We start from the raw sequence: 16,624 nt of genomic DNA on the forward strand, positions 1-16,624 counted from the left end.
CCTCCCCCGGGCGCGGCAGGCTTATGGCTCGGACGTCTTGCTCCGGTCACCCGGCCGAGGGCTAGACCTCCACGTGTGAGAAGCTCCATTCGTCCAGACTAAGTAGCCCTATCGTCTCCGGCAATGCACGATGTTGCCTTAGTGTACTATTCTTCTGGGCCCCGGCTTGACGGCCCCAGCTCGACCGTGAAGGTTCGGACTGCTTAAAGCGAGGGTATTAGCGACTCTTAGGACTTGTTGTCGGCACGAACAAGTGACCCGTGCTTTGCGGTTTCAGAGGCCGATCCCATCGTGTCTGGGTATGTGTTGTTTGGTCTGTAAAGAGTTTTCATGACTCTGTAGAGCCACTGCCAGATGGCAACATGCAACAAGTGAGTCCACCTATGCGCATTAGAGTGTATGGGACGAATCTAAGCAAGTGCCGTGTGATCGACCTTCAGGTGACATCGAAGAGGGGCGCGCCCCAGTGGCCCCATGGGCATAGACTCGAGATTGGCGAGACGCGTGTTAGACCCCAGGGGCAACAACTTCGGGCAGAGCGATATTGTACCGGAGGCTTTGGTTGGACGGCGTGAGGTGCCTCCGACCAAAAGAGGAAAAGAAAGTAGAAGGCTGAAAACAGATTGGGAGTTCTCGACCGTTCCATATCTGGACAGTGCACCCATCCCGGGCAGCCCTGGGACAATCGGATCAGGCAATAAGGACATGTCAATTGCGGGAGCAACCTTGAAGTAGTCGGCTAAGCCCCCTTGCGGGGTGCGCGACATTTAGTTTCCGAAATGCCCTCCGAGGCGGCTACCAACCCGGCACCGTCGAGGTCACATTGCATGATGTGCCGAAGCTAAATGTGCCTCCAAGGGCTTCCGCGCCGCCTCAGGAACAAGCCACTTCCCTCCCGCCCACATTGTGCCGAGCACACAGCGGGAGGCAGCCACACACATCCGGGGGCCTCCTCCCAGCTGCCTCCCAGGCTAAGCATGCCTGGCATGTAGCATCCCAAGGAGATGCAAAAGTTTACCCAGTGAAAAGGCTTCCCATGCGAGTCATGGTCGGCGGGTGCGATGTTGCCGTAGGGATCGATCAGATGGCATCACATATGTGCTGTAACCCTGAAGCTTTCTGGTACAGCTCTGACCACACCAGATATGACGTTCTCCCCGGTCGGGAACGTGGTGGCTCTCGGGCTCGTCTGGGCGGGTGAGCTCGTTGCTGGCCCTGCCGAACTTCCACTTCTGTTCCGAAGCACCCACACAAAATAATGCCGTGCCTCCCCATGGCCATCATTGCGGTCGTCAGCTGTGATCGAATCCCATCAGCGCCGCCGAATCTTGTTTAAGCCCAGGAACTTGTTTTTTTGTGAGCTGCAATCGAAGATAGGTCAGGACCATCTTTCGCCGTCGCTGCCCTGAGCGTCATGGCGTCGGGTCAGCGCCCCGACCCCGTCGGATGGTATGAGCCTCCGCTTTACGGCCGGACGCTCAGCATCGCCATCGCCTTCGTCTCCGGCTGCCTAATTGCGTTTCTGCTAGGTTCGTATACGGATTCTGACCTCGGTGCTGTCGCCAAACCGTCCCTCTGACAATGTCTTCCATCTCGTCCAGCAAGCAAAGTGTTAGCCGTGAAGGACTGGCGGTTATTACCATATACCATGTGGGGTGCGTTCGATCTACCACTGGCAACGAGAAACACGACTTCCAGTGTGGCAACCTGCTGAGACCTTATAGTCGTCCTTGCGGTATACTTCTTCAGCTTCGTCTTCGTCTTCGGATCCACCGTGTTGCAGTTTGGGGTTGGAACCAATTTCAACGATCAAGCTTGCACGGCTGCGATGGGATTATGTTTGTTCGCATATGTGACGAGCAAGGTAAGGTGCCGCTGAGTTCTGAAAGCAAATCGCAACCAAAATCTAACCACGCAACAGGTTGTAAGTGCTTATGATGAACGATTTTATGCAAAGACCTGGTGTAACCGTTCACTAGTTCATTTATCTGTTCCTGGTGGACAGAGCGGTATGTTGAATAGTCCCGCATAATCGCGCAAGCGCTTAACTAATAGTTCATGAACAGCACATTGTGCGAGGCTCAAAAAAGCCACGTCTGAAGTCCAAGCTTTATATCTTCAACTCCTTTGGGATGCTTGGTACGTATCTTGGGACGAAGCTTGAGTACTATGGTCTGACTTATAACCAAGGGATCTATGTTATCATTACGATTATGAATTTTGTCTTGTAAGTCACAATACTGAACTCTTCGATCAAGGTCCCGCGGTCTCTTTCCCCCAGCCACCTGGAAACCATATTCTGACACATTTACAGGCATATTGCGGAGTTTGACAAGGGACACTGTGTTATTGGCCTACAGAAGCCCGTCATCATACCATTGATTTCATTCGACGCCTTGGTCAACGTATGTCCGCCCCCAAAAAGCCTGTTGTCCTTTTTCCCTGCTATCATGTCATAGCACAAGCACTAACTTAGATTCACAGGTATATCTGACTCTGTCATTCCTGGTCCCACTGACGAGTGAGTAATTGAAATTGCCTACCTAAGTATACATGCCTAATGGAAGCTCTAGGCTTGCCAACGATCAAATGGTCCGAATTCTTGAAAACAGGGACGTTTGAGACTATGTTACAGAGCATGCAATTTCAGAGGACACCGGCCAATGTCAGACTGAGGAAGCTGGCCAAGAAGACGTTTATCGGCTCTTGTTGCACGCTGGCGAGCAGCATCACGTGAGTGATTCAGGCTTACCCACAAAGCATTATGACTAACGCCTCGAGATTTTAGGAACTTGACTGTTTTAATGGCTCTCAATGGAGAAGAGTCTTGGCTGTGCCTGATGTGCTGCAACAGCGACAGTAAGTCAGAACGTTTTTCGACCTTCTCATCCAGATAATTCTAACATGTGTTTCCATTGTCAGTACTCTTCTCCGCGATTGTGATGCACTGGCTCACTTCCTCGAACGAACACTCAGCCTCTAACAAGAAGCCCGCCTACGCAAACGCCTATGCCAGACGCTCGCAACAGTCTGCCCCCGTGTCGAGATCGGCAACGGATGACACGGCGGCGGTGGCACAGCCTTTGATGGTGGCAACAACTCCTACAAAAGTCGGGCCGGCGATTGGGGAGACCAGCTGGATGGGGGACCCAGAGAGTAACCGCAGCCAACCTTGTTGAACTGGTTTCCGCATGTACATAGGCTTCATAGATACTTGTATATAGGATGAACTCAGACCATGTAACTGAAAACGACGCTCTGATCGAGGCCCTCGTGGCTCGTGGTGAAAGCTTTTCTGGCGAGGGTAAACAGTCATCCGACCGCACAAGCAACAAGATGCCCATAGCTACCTCGGTACGAATAGTCAGAGGTCTATAGCCTGGACTGGCCTAGATCTGTTGAACAGATCCGACTAGTAGATATCACACGATTGCGATTGCGATACTTCCCCTGCCCCCACACTTTCCGAGAGTCAGCCACGTCTGTGCTCTTGTGATGCATGACATACAGTACTGTATGCTGGCGGCAATATAAGCAGCGGTAAGACCAATTGTGGAACCCGATTTACGGGAGACCCTGAAACACACAAGGCGCGCAGGCGGCGAAACAGAAAGCCTAGGGAACTAATCTACAGCGTCCAGCATTGATTAGCGAGGGCTTGGCCTGACACCGGCGGGTCGAGTCTATGGCCTATGGTAGCTACTAGATGTCTCATTATGTCTGGGGAGCCACGCATTGCACTTTTGTAGGCGTTGGAGCATGTATGATTCATTGGTTTTGTATAATATTAATGTAGCCACACATTTTCTTTCAGGAAAGTTCCGTGGTACTGGGGCCCGAAGCAACACAAGCATCCCCCAGGCATGGAGAAGTTCAAGTGCCCGGCTGGGCATTACTATCCCCCGGATCCTTACCCCTACCTTGGACACGATAAAGTTGTCAAGGAGTTTTACGTGTGGGTATCCATAAAATCGAAAAAACCGGAAAGGCTGACTCAAGCATGGAGTCTGTGTGGGAATCCGCATTTCTTGAACCGCTTTTCGGTCCCCGAAAATTGGCATATGGTACCCTAGGGTACCCAGACATTCAAGGAAGATATGTTAAGAAGACTGTATTAGGCGAATGCGACGGGCCGGAGGATTACCCGAACGTGCACACGCCATTGATGGAGTAGTGTTTATCCATCTCCTAGGAATCGGTGCGTGTGAAAAGGGCTGTGACTTCATATATGGGGAGAGTAGCCTCGAGTACCTAAGCATGGAAGATTTGTTCCAGAGGCCAGCACCTGCGGCACAGAGCGCAGCTCACAAAAGTCTCCCGATGTTATACACAAATAGTCTATTCGTATCTCACGAGATCACGATGGAGCTGACATAAGAAGGGACATAGGTCAATCTTTGAGGATATAACACGCCGCGTGTCCACACAGTTTCTGCCAATCTCGGATGCTGTTCTGGACGGCAGCATATGGGTAACTGATTTGATCCTGTATTTCAGTCTCTAGGCATGTCATAAAACCATGCCCAGGTACACAGTTGTCACGAATCAATTATCACAACTCCCACCAGGCACCCAACCAGTCACGCAAAAATAGCTTCCAAGTAGCATACACACTTATCTTAGTCAACAGCTTGGTTAATTTTTAAGGGAATAGCAAATTTCTGTGAAAGAAGGGGAAAAGGATTAGTAAGAAGGGGTCAAGAAGTGAGCGGCGCCGTCGGGAGTGATACCTTCCAGACTTGTCTGTGCGGAACGCGGCTGAGGCCACCTGCCCACATACTATATTCTCTCTGTACTATTGGCACTGTGTTTCTTTTTTAAAAAACTCTAGGTCTTGAGCATTTACTGCTATATGAAGGCGCGCTATATATATGTTACATATATAGGGATTAGAAACGAAATTACAAGTGGTCAAGAAAGAGGAAAGTGTAATAATTGGCAGCTTTTTAATCATGAATATATTATTATCACGCCACTACTGCGCTAATTATACTCATTTGCTACCTATTTTCCCAACACTAGATATTCGATAAGCAGCCCCCTGGATGCTTTATCTCACCCTTCTCACACACATACACACACACACCTCTAAAATAAAATAGGAAAAGACCGGGCGCGTCCCAGAAACTTGAACACAACTGGGAGCAAGCGTGCTTGGATATTTCAACAGTGTCTTGCGAGCAGAAGGACCTTTAAAAGCATCACATCCACCGTCGTCCTCCCAGGCGTGCCAGGGTTTCGAGCATCAATTCTCTCCTCCCGCTACGTCGATACCACCATTGATCAACCTCAAGTGTCACCGTGCTTCATCAGGTATCCCAGTGGCATATTTCGAAGGCTTTCTTCCTGTCCAGCACGAAGATAAGTCAGTTGGCTTGATTCGCATACACGGACAGCACGAGGTCGTTCGACGGGCTTGGTGCAGGTTTGATATTACCCATGGTCCGGGCATCGTCGAGGCCAACTTGGACTTGAACCTGTCATTCAGGACGTTGATTGCATATTTGTGAAACGCCCTTTGTCATGGGCGCCGCCCATGTTGAGCCTGTCCTGTTGGAAGAACCTCGTGCTGCCACGCCGTTGCTGTGTGCCACGCTCGAGCCCGTAGTAAGGGAGAAGCTGCCAGGATTTGCAGAGTCCAGTTGGCTACTGAGGATCATCTCTCCAAGTAGAGGGTATTAATTGACCTCGTTGAGGGGCGGGAGGTCACGGATGTTACAGCCATGCCGACGTCAAGATGGTTATGGTTCCTAGCCGCACCGCTGTTTCCGGGTGAAGTCTCCCGACACAGACGTAATAATACCAATGCGGTTTCTGAGTCACACCACGTCGCGCACTCTTCCCACCTGTCCATCAAGGCAGGCAGGTTCCTCGATGGAGACTCGGGGCATGCCAAAGAATCCATCTGCCGAGTGCTTACTCGGGGGCAAGTCCTAACTGCTCGCCTCCTCTCTCCGGCGTTGCTCAAAGTTTGCACTCGTTAGGTACTGCGCGGACCCAAACCCTATGGAGGTAGGTCGTGGTTGGAGGGCAGCGGACTCACTAGTTCAGTACATCTTTGGTATTATCTTCTGCCGAGAACTTGATACTGCCTTTTGATGTGACGCGTTGCGGTGCCCAATCTTTGACCAAGGAATAATTATCCATGAATCTCGCCTTGTGCTATCGATCGAAGAGACCCAGGCGGCTGATCCCGCTTGAATGGTGCGCAGGACCAGCTGGGCGAGGCTCGTCCTGGTCGAGTGTGGTTTAATACGCTTTGAACGCGGGCGGCCCATCAAGAGTAGTTATCGTTGAGATTGTATGGCCAATGAATTCCAGGGGAGGTTTCTGAGATGGCGTCTGTCTCCAGTTAAATTGAAATGAAGTGAATTCGTTTGTAGATTCGGCTACAACTGGGTATGGTTATCCGGGCTGATCAGTTTCGTTGTTCCAAAGCAGAAAGAAGCAAACGGATATCAAATGCGACAGAGGCGATCTGCCCGCCTGGGAATACAGCAAATAGATGGGTGAAATTCGCAGCTTTGAAGCCTGACGAAAAAAAACAATCCAAGAAAGATCCTAATGATGGTAGGTTGAAGGGAGCTGCAACCGAATCACAGTACAACGCAACAAAGCACACTCCGTTCCTGCGCAAGAACTCCCGAGGGTCCAGCCGTCCCCTCCAATCCTCACATGGAGACCTCATCCGGAGCGCCCACAGACAAGAGGCCCGGAAACCACGCAAAAGGCTTCGAAGGAGCTTCTACGATACCCATGGCTCTGCACCAAGATTGCACACATGCAGTAAATACGTAGTTACTTGGAAGATTAGTAACGATGCAAAAAGGACACCCCCCGATTCAAATCAGTGATGTAACACCCATCAGTAGCTTCTCACTCAGCGAGGCAGGACTCGCTCCATCTTTCTCATGCCTACCGATTTCAGAAAGAAAAAAAAGAAAAAGAAAAAGAAACCGCTTGCCTTGTTATACCAACCTATTCCAGAAAACGAAAACAAACTAGGAAGGTTGTTCTACCCCCTAGCAAGTAATATGCCCCACTGGCATACCACTCTCGCGAAGCAACACAAGGTTAAATCAAACATCTAGTCAACTCGATGACAGTAGCAGGGGGGAGGGGAAAGAAGACCCTAGCAGACTCCTCCCATAATGCCTAGGTAGTTACTACCGCTGCACTCACGTAAAACACAACCTATAAAAAGAGAACGGATATTTATACCCGCTAAAACGGCTAGTACACCCATACAAACTAGCTACTAGGGGCCCTATAAGGGCTGTAACCAATTAGAGGGCTCTATTTAACGTTACTTTAACTACCTACCTAAAATACTTTTTACAGCCTTAACCACCCGCCCACTAAATACCCTCCTACTAACTCACTAGTAGTTAAAGTAACGACGGCATTAATACCTAGGCTAGCAGCTAAAAAGCCCTATATAAAGGCTTATAAAACTATTAACTAACTCCTATAGGTTAACTTAACTATAAAGAACCTTATTAGTAATAAAAAGAAAACTTAGAAGGAGATTTAAATACTTAAGGACTCACTAGAGCACTTTAAGTAATAATAAGGTAAGAAGTAATAAACTATTAAACTAAAAGCTATAATAAAAGGGTAAGGAAGTATATAATAGTATAGATTAAGATTGGTGTACTAGGGGTATATCTTTAGGTATACTAGCCGTTTTAGTGGGTGCGAATATCCGTTCTCATAAAAAAGAACGAACACCCTCCTAGAATGGAAATAACCTACCAGCCCGTGCCACAAGCAAAGGCGCCGGGCCCATAAATCACAAAGCAGCCGGGCACGACCGTCTGCTTAACAACGAGATAGACGACGGCCATGAGAAAAAGACGCAAAACCGGTCTCGCTTCTATTCCGCATACTAAGTACATCAGGGGACACACATGGCGCCTGCATACGGTGACAAGACGCAAAAGCCTAAAGGAAAAGTTACCTGAGAACATTCAAGGGAGAAGACCCCCCCCACCTTCACCCCCAGGCGCCACGCGGCCTCCCTCCTCGGTAGCCGCGTCACGTCACGTCCCCAGGTATATCTTCTCCCGGTCCGGCGCATTTCCTCCGCCCGGCCCTTGATGATGAGACCGCCGCCCTGTGTGAACGAACGAACCGACGAACGAACACGCGGCCGATAATATTCAAGTCTGATGTTCATCAAGATCGGGCCATAATTAGATATCCCACATGTGCACAGGGTCCCTCGGAACACAGGAAGGGGGGGGTGTGTGGATACTACGCTTTGTATACATATATAGTATTCCCCCCGTTCCGGAAACATCGATTGATTCAACTGTATACCATTTAGTCCATCATATAACGAGACACTATTTTCCATGCGTGTAGTAGCAGCGTGCAGAGGAGAGCCACATCAATGCAGGTCTGTAGGTCTGGCTCACTCACAGCGGCAGGACGTCACCAGGGTTAGGGGGGAACGGACACACTGTGGGTGATGGAGGGGGGGGCACAGTTCGTTCAACGGCGTCAAATGGGCACATGGTCAACCCACCAACCACGACAGCCAATTGCGCGCCGCACGTCACACACCGGTAAAAATACAGTACATATAAGCGCCTGGAAAAGGTCCCAGCCACAGGAAAAACAGCCTACCTATAACAACAATGTCGGGTCACCAGCCGGATGGCGGCAGCACTGACGTAGACGGGGATCGGCCGACCTCCAGCTCAATGAGGACGTACTGTACCTACCTACCTATCCTTGGCCCTGCGCGTGGTGGCTGCTGGCTGCTCGCCGGACCTCCTCGCCGGTAAAAGGGTCAATCGCAGACATATGTGCGAAGGAAGATGGAACCGGAGGACGTGATGGCAGATCATGATCCTTCATGAACCATCCCCATCAAGCGATCACACTCTGCCTGTGCGTGGGAACCCGCGCACGCTCCGGCCGCCGGCCGCCGGTGGTGGTGGTAGTGGTGGTGGTGGTGGTGGTGGTTGTTTCGATGAAACAACTCCGGTCCCCTACTTCTCAGACACCCAGGGCTGCCAGGACACCCAGACAGCCAGGACTGGGCGGAGGAATCAATGGCGATGATCAACGGCCGGGATGCCAGACAGGGCCCCATGCTGTTTCGCCACCCACCTGGGCCATCCGGGCGGTTGGAATGGGCCGTTATGTCGTACGTGCGCCTGTGGTCTGTCTCGTCTCGAGAATCCTCTCTCCTCTTGGGTCTGGGGGTGCGGGGTTACACTTTGATCCCTCTTTGCCCTGACCTGATGCCCGGGCTTTGGGGAGGCGTCAGGAAACGACCGACTGACTCGAGGAACTCGCTGCGTCAAGGCACGATCGGTCAATCAATCAGGTCCCGGATGGATGCTGCTGGCAGGAATAGTGCCCGGCCGGGTAGGAGGACCCTTTGATGATCTACTCCGTAGCCTGGGGGATCACAATGCCTGAATGCATGCATGAATGGCGGTATGGACATTGGGTAGGGACGGGGATTGGTGGTGCCCAGCGAGACCCCTCCTACGGACAACTTTTTTGGGGCTCAGTTTCGGCCGGGTGATGGACCAGAGGCACGGAGGAGAGAGACGCCGATGCGGGATGGGGGCCTATACTGGGAGAGGCGTTATAGGTAGATTGCGTCGTCTCAGGACAGAAGCGACGTCGTGCACGCCAAGGGTCTCGCGGTCTCGCGGGCTCTAGTGTGAGGTGCGCCGTTGGGAAAAGGCCCGGGCAGGCTGGCAGGATTCAATGTGAGCAAGGGTGTTGAAGCAAGCCATCGCATCCGAAAATGACGGTCTGTCACCGCCTTCGGCTGGGAGCTGCCGCTGCCCGCGTCCCAAACGGGGAGACGGGTTCGCATCTTGTGTCGCATTGTGTTATAGATGGCTGGATGGGTGGTGTGTAGTGTGCATGCGTAGTGTGCGGCTGCGCGTGGTTCGCCTGCTGCACTGCCGAGGGGATGTAGAGGCGGGATGGCTGGACGGGAGCACTTGAGACGGATAAGTCAGTTGTCAGTCTGTCAGTTCAGCGCGAGTGCTGGCCCATTTGCCAGTCTGCCCGTGTTGGCAACTCGTCGTTGCAGTAGTAGTAGTACTGTAGAGCGAGTCTGAGCGACGCCCAGCGACCGGGGAACTGGCCTGCACTGGTCGCTCTGTGCTGTCTGCCCAAGTCAATCGCGGCTATTCCGCCGTGGGCGCTGGCGACGTGGGCGTATCATGAAGTCATGGCTGGAGATCTTGTTGCTGTTAGCGCGATGCCCCCCTTATTACTGCGTTCAGCACATGCAGGCTGGCTAGCTGGCTGGCTGGCTGGGCTGGCAGCTGGCAGGGCAGGGCTGCTGTGAGGCGTGGCAGGGCAGCAGGGCAGCAGGCTGGTACTGTGTAGGATGAGGTTTTGGTCTAGCCGGAAGCTGATGGAGATAGCCGAGTGGTGCTGCGGCCAGGGGTGGCCACCTGTTGCCCCGTCCACTGGCAGGGAGGGCCCCATGTCCTGCATGTGCTTTCTTGCGTCGAGGGGCCCGGGCTGGCTGGCGAGGAGCCTCGGGACATGCACGAGCAGGACCCCTAAAAACTGGTCAAACCTGGGGCAGAAGAGGAGGGAAGAAGCAGGAGGGGAGTGGGAAGGGACCAACCAAGGAGACCCAAGGGCCCTTTGCGCGGCTTTACCGAATTGACTGGCTGACTTGTTCCTGCTGGCAGACCTGAGGGCAGGCACTGGGGCACCGGCGCTGGACACACACAGTACTGCGTAGCCGAGAGAGGATACTCACGATGCCTGTGACCCAATCGGCCGACGAGGTGACGAGGTGAGGAGTCTGGAGGCCCCACAGAAATGGCTGCGCAGTGCGGGTTGAGGAGGAAACCTGACGAGCAAAACGGGGCGGCGGCCCAGTTCTTTTCGTCAGTGATCGTCCGTCGGGTCGGTCTCTTGTTGACCTGGCAGGGACTGGCAGGGACTGGCAGGCTGGCAGGATGGACTGTGTTGCCCTCTTGCCTCCCAGGTTGGCAGGCTCATCAGCCGGAAAAGCCAAACCTGAACCTGATCCCAGGTCCAAGGCAGGCAAGGGTATGGGCACCGGCTGTTTGGGGCCATGGAATTCTTCTCGAAGGTGGTCCGTCCCCCGGTCCAGCCTGGTCTCCTATTGGGCGGGCGTTGTGAGAGGGAAGGTGCGAGCAATACTGTAGGAGCAAGGGGCAGCGATGGGCCCCACAAATCTTGATGTCACTGCAGATGTCACTGCGCTCGTCTGTCTGTCTGTCTGTCTGTCTTTCTGTCTGTGTGTCTTTCTCCTGCCTGCCTGCCTGCCCATTTTTATCTCAGTGGGCACTGACCTGGCTGGCAGAACTGGGCAGTGGGCAGTGGGCAGTGGGCAGTGGGCAGAGAGCTGGAACTGGCGAGAAGTGGCAGAGAAAGCCGAGCCTTCCTTCCACCCACACACGAGACTGGGGCTCTCGACTGGGACTTTGGAGCCGATTTTGATGGCCACTAGCCTGCCAGCCCACTAGTCGGAGACGGGATCCATGTCAAAGGTGCTCAGATTTTTCCCTCACTCTTTCTCTCATCTGCTCGTCTTATTTCCTCCCCCCCCCCCATCCCGTGTAATGATCATTGGATTTTCAGGCCTCGCAATTGGCCCGGCGGGTGGTCGGGGAGATTGGCAGAGACAAGACTCTGGGTGGCACAGCCGAGTTACTGGATCTGTGCATTGCAATCTATCACTGTGTGCGCTTGTGCGCTTGTGCTGTGTGATCTCACACATTCATTCTCATTATGTACATACATACCCTTCCGACCCCGAGCCCCCCGACGCCGACGGGGTACTGTACCGAGGTTTTTCTCCTCTGGCGGTGCTGCGGGTGAGACAGACATGATGCGAACATGCGAACATGCGAGCATGCGGGTGAGATGAAGCCTCTCTCGAGATTGCACGGCGTCAATTACATGCACAGTCAGCCGGCTAGCAGAGGAGAAAAGGCTGAAACGAGACCTCTTTGGGCAGGGTGCAGACCGGTTGCTGTCACCTGGGCCCATTGCTCACAGTGATGCGTGCGATGTGCGTGCGATCCGATGTGGTGGTGGTGTGGTGGTGCGTGCGTTGTGTCGCTTATTACTGCTGCAAGGTACGTACCTCGCAGCAGGCAGGTGAGATTTGGCGCCAGCCTCCCGAGAGGAGACAGACAGTATGACAGCAAGACAGCAAACGGGAGAGGAGAGACTAGCACGAACCGATCCCCAGCCAACGCAGCCTAGCCTAGCCAGCAGCCCAGACAACGCAGCTTGGACGGCAGTTGGCTGCGCTTCCCACTCTGGCGCTACTATGTACGGAGTAGTACTCTATCAGGCATGCAGTCTCGTCGTCAGCAGTCAGCAGTTTTGCTGCCCACCCTCAACTTCACCCGCGTGTTTGATTCGACGGGCCGGATTTGGTTGATTCATCGGTTGGCTCATGCCCTGTCGTCGGGGCGAACAAGTCCATATGACATGCCTGAGATGCCAGTCGAGGCCATCCCAGATAACTAGCAGTCCGAGATGTGAATGGGATGACAATCAAGAATAATGCCGGCGGAATCGGCTTACCGCCTTTTTCGACCGAGACGACGAGGCATCGTCACAGAAACAAGCAGCCGGGGGGTTTCGGAGAAGGCATGGCATTGTTCGACCATGATGTCGAGTTTTTCTTCCTCTCTCTCTCTTTTCTTGTCTTTGCTTCCCCCTTCGTGTTCGGCGTCAAACCTCTTTTGGCAGGGGGTGGGTCAGATCGAGCGTGGTGACGGGGCTCTGGCTGGGGTTGGCATGGAAGCAGCACACGCGCTAATGCAAGTGTCATGGATTGTGAAGGGCCCCCCTGTCCAAGCGGGCCCACAGCTCTTGCACCGTGCAACCCTCTTCCCACTCTTTTTCTTTTTTTTTTTTTTTCTTCCTCCCCCCGCGAGTTTTTCTTTCTCTCGCCCATTTCCGCCCGTGTCTCTCCGGTCGTCTGTCTCACACCCACCCCCCTCGTCAACCCCCTACCCCCGTATGTTGTGTGTTGCTCGCTGCCTTGGCTACCATGGTTGCTAGGGCAGGTACTTGATGCTCCCACCTGAATCAGCCGTTCCTGCCAGGTACCGGCTCGTAGTGCCCCTCGTAGTGCCGTGGCAACCCTGACCAGGGACGAGCGAATGAGCGGCCGACCAAAAAGTTTGTCGCTCAAGTGCTCTCTCTCTCTCTTAGCTGTGGCGTGTGCACACCCCCTGCTCTGGACTGGGCTGGCTCTGGTCTCGCTTGCCCCCCCTCCCCCCCTCCCCCCAGAGCTCCCCTCCTCCTCCCACCCCAAGCTCCTGCCCACCTCTGCCCGCCTACCTCTTTCTGACCAGCACCAGCGCCAACTCAAACTCAGCCCAGACCACCAAACAGACAGACCTTCCCTGCCTTGCCTTACCGTTATCCGCAGCCCCAGCCCAGCGCAGCACCGTACCTGCCGTACCACTGTCGCCCGCCCCTGCCTGCCCTGCCCTGCCGTACCATCCCAACCCAGCCCAACCCGTTCCATCCCATCCATCCTACTATTGTATCCCTTCGTCCTCCTTCACCGTTGCTGCACGCTCTCACACTCACACACTCACTTTCCCTTCACATGCGCTGCACAACCCAACTCTGAACCATCCACCCACCTGTCCATCCTTCTTCCATCCATCCCCCTTCTTGCTTCTCTGTACCATTACATCCTGTACAGTACTGTACTGTATTGTCCCCCGCCTGGTCCCAACTCTTGCCGTGTGGTGCTGCAGCAATACACTGCCGTGCCCATCCATACTACATCCATACCGCATACTCCATCTCCAAAACAAGACAAACGGACGCCTAGACACCCGGGGTTCCTCGTGCGTTTGAACCAGGGAACAAAAAAAGAAGGACATAACACACAGTACTCCGTACCCTCGACAGTTTTAGAAATAAACCCGACTCGCAGCCACCCATTACTTATTTCTCAAAATGCCCTACAATACCCGTCGCAAGTCGCTCTCCCTCCCTTCCCTGGGCATCCACGTCCCAGTCACCCTGGCCGAACGCGACGCCGCCAGAGCTGCCGCCGCCGCAAGTCGACTCTCGCCTAGCCACCCTCAGAGCCAAAGCCAAAGCCATAGCGCAGCACACTCCTCGTCGTCGTCGACATCATCACCGTCGTCCATGACGAACTCGCCCTCCTCCCACTCCCCACGCCCACGGAGCCCCTCCAGCCCCGCCGACATGGACGCTCAGACCCATCTCTCCAAGAAGATAAAACGCTCCCACGCTGGCGACGACACTCCCGCCGCCAAGCGCCATCACTCTGCCTCGAATAAGCTGCCCCCCTCCCCGCCAAGGTCGAGGGCCTCTTCGGTAGAGATGAAGGACGCCGCCGCCGACAACGCCGCCGCCGCCCCAAAGGTCGACCTCAGCACCGTCAACGACGAGATCGTCGAGGCCGTCATCGTCCAGCTCCAGAATGCCGGCAACCGCCCCCACATCGTCAAGGAGCTCGTCCCCGTCCTGATGCAGCAGCTCAAGATCGTCCAACAGTATGTTGTCGCCCTTCTTCATCCTCTACATGCTTTTTCTGTCCCGCATCACCTTGTGCCGTGCCGTGTCGCGCCGCACCGCACCGCACCGCACCGTACCGCGTGCCTCACAATGCGCATTCGTCGCTGGTTTATACTGACGCTGACCTTTTATAGATCCGCAAATCCCTCCGCCATCATCTCCTCGAGACTGTCGACCTACCTCAAGCGCTCGTGCTGGAACGCCAACAACCCCTGCCCCATGGCTAAGGAGCTCGAGACGGTCCACCCGCGCAGGACCTACTTCTACCTCACAACATGCCCCCACGGGCCCCTACCCGAGCCAACCATGGCAGCCCTCGCCGCGGCACAGGCGCGTGCCCTCGTCACACCCAGCGCGACATCGGCCTCGGAAGATGCCGAGGACGACCGCAGGAGAGAGCTCAGCCCCTCCCCCGAGGTGGACCTGTCGTCGCCCGAGTTCGACGACATGGACGACGACATGCCCATGCCCGCCACCCCCGTCGGCTCCTTCTCCGGGCGCCCCATCCCGACCCTGGCACTGCCTGTGCAGTCGCATCGAGGGGCGTCGCCGCCGCTCGAGAAGGACGAGAAGGAGTTCACCCAGACGGCCGACGGCCTCCAGAAGCGGAAGCTCAGCGGTGGGCTGCTGCCGGTCAAGCCCGAGGTTGTCGTCCAGAGCACGGAGCTGGACGAGCACGCCAAGGACGACAGCCTGTTTGGCGAGCCCAAGGCCAGCGCCGCCGGCAACCAACCACCCCCGATGGCCTTCATGGCCAGCCCGGCGATGCGGCCTGCCTTCTCGGTCAGCGCCAAGAAGGAGGGCGACATGGACAGCTGGGCCAAACTCGACAGCCTCCTGGAGTGGGACCGGAGCCCCGAGACGATCGAGCTGGACGAGCTCGACTGCCTCCTGGACGACTACTGAGGCAGCAGCTGAGCACCATCTTGGTCACATGTGCCATATACCTGCCCATCTACCCTACGAACGATGTAACGATTATAATCCCGGGAAAATGTCCTCTCCACACTGTGCTGGAAGCTACTGTATATGTACATTACGACTTTTTATTTGAGCGAGATTTGGGACGGGAAACAGACTCATATTTTATTTTTGGGCACTCTAGATTACCCTTTAGAGGTGTAGATGCTTTGGGAGTGGGAAGCGATTGGAAGGGAGGGGGGAAAGGGAACGGGGCTCCCCCCCCTCCCACACTTGGGTCAAACGAAAAAGGGCATGCACGGGGGCCATGGCGGGCAGGCTCAAGACAAAAAAGCTTCAAAAGTGCATTTTGGGGCTCTCTATCACTTCTGAGGAAGGAAAAAACGGCGCAACAAAACAATGCAAAGGATCCAATTCTCCCTTCACACTTTTTGGTGTCGCCTTGTTGTGTATGTGCTTGAATCAGCTTGCATGTACGGATACCACAGTACAGTACAAGCTCGCTGCGAATGCTACTGCGGGAATCAGATGATGCCGTGCATTGGCAGGCAAGCAGACGGGCAGGCTAGATCAGCAAGTCAGATAGATCCGGTTGGTTCCAGAACAGGAACAGTAAAAAACGTACGTCAGGGCAAGGCAGGGCAAGGGAAGGCAACGCGAGTGAATGAATTTGGAGGTGGGCCGGGCCAATGCACCATGACATAGCAGCAGGCTTATTAGCATGCACGTCGATATCCATCGGGGTTGAATCTATGTATTGCACTACTATGTAGTGTACTTACGGAATGAGTAAAGAAGCATATACGTACCATACATACATACCGTAGACTTTTCCATGATCATCATGAACTAGTAAGTAAGCTCAAGGTTTGGTTTCCGCCGACTCGACTCGACTCGACTCGACTCGGCTCGGCTGTGGTGTGGGTTTCAACCAAACCCCGGCCCTTTTTTTTGATCAGTCCTCTTTTTGGGGAGGGGTGGTGGTGATAGTGGTGGTGTTCGAGTCAGACGTGGTAAGGTTCGTCTGGCGGCTAGCCTGGACCTGGACCTGGACCTGGGCCTGGGTGGATGGAGGGGGGAGGGGGGAGGAGGCTTGAGCTTTTTTGCTGCTGGGGGGGGGGGGGGTACCGTCTGCGGGCTGAAGGTTTAGGGGCTT

The 16,624-nt window shown here is 54.3% G+C and overlaps 2 protein-coding genes across 2 annotated transcripts; both read left to right on the forward strand.

Moving 5' to 3' along the window:
* Positions 1-1,414: 1,414 nt before the first annotated feature.
* KVR01_000047 (uncharacterized protein) lies at positions 1,415-3,179 on the forward strand (the record flags this gene model as incomplete). Its single annotated transcript, XM_044790436.1, has 8 exons — positions 1,415-1,529; positions 1,602-1,655; positions 2,191-2,227; positions 2,315-2,405; positions 2,485-2,521; positions 2,624-2,737; positions 2,782-2,859; positions 2,923-3,179. 8 exons carry the CDS (start codon positions 1,415-1,417, stop codon positions 3,177-3,179), a joined length of 783 nt encoding a protein of 260 aa, XP_044649996.1.
* A 10,092-nt stretch (positions 3,180-13,271) lies between these two features.
* Positions 13,272-16,277, forward strand: KVR01_000184 (uncharacterized protein). The gene is made up of 2 exons (XM_044793019.1): positions 13,272-14,525; positions 14,682-16,277. Exons 1-2 carry the CDS (start codon positions 13,960-13,962, stop codon positions 15,451-15,453), a joined length of 1,338 nt encoding a protein of 445 aa, XP_044650133.1. The 5' UTR covers positions 13,272-13,959; the 3' UTR covers positions 15,454-16,277.
* Positions 16,278-16,624: the final 347 nt, after the last annotated feature.

Source organism: Diaporthe batatas (assembly GCF_019321695.1).
Source record: "Diaporthe batatas strain CRI 302-4 chromosome Unknown Contig00001, whole genome shotgun sequence".
Lineage (NCBI taxonomy): Eukaryota > Fungi > Ascomycota > Sordariomycetes > Diaporthales > Diaporthaceae > Diaporthe > Diaporthe batatas.

Bases quoted from the DNA above. Each gene is read 5' to 3' on its own strand.
- KVR01_000184 (XM_044793019.1), top strand. From the start codon at position 13,960: ATGCCCTACAATACCCGTCGCAAGTCGCTCTCCCTCCCTTCCCTGGGC. The intron at 14,526-14,681 runs GTATGTTGTCGC...GACCTTTTATAG, and splicing joins CAGCTCAAGATCGTCCAACA to ATCCGCAAATCCCTCCGCCA.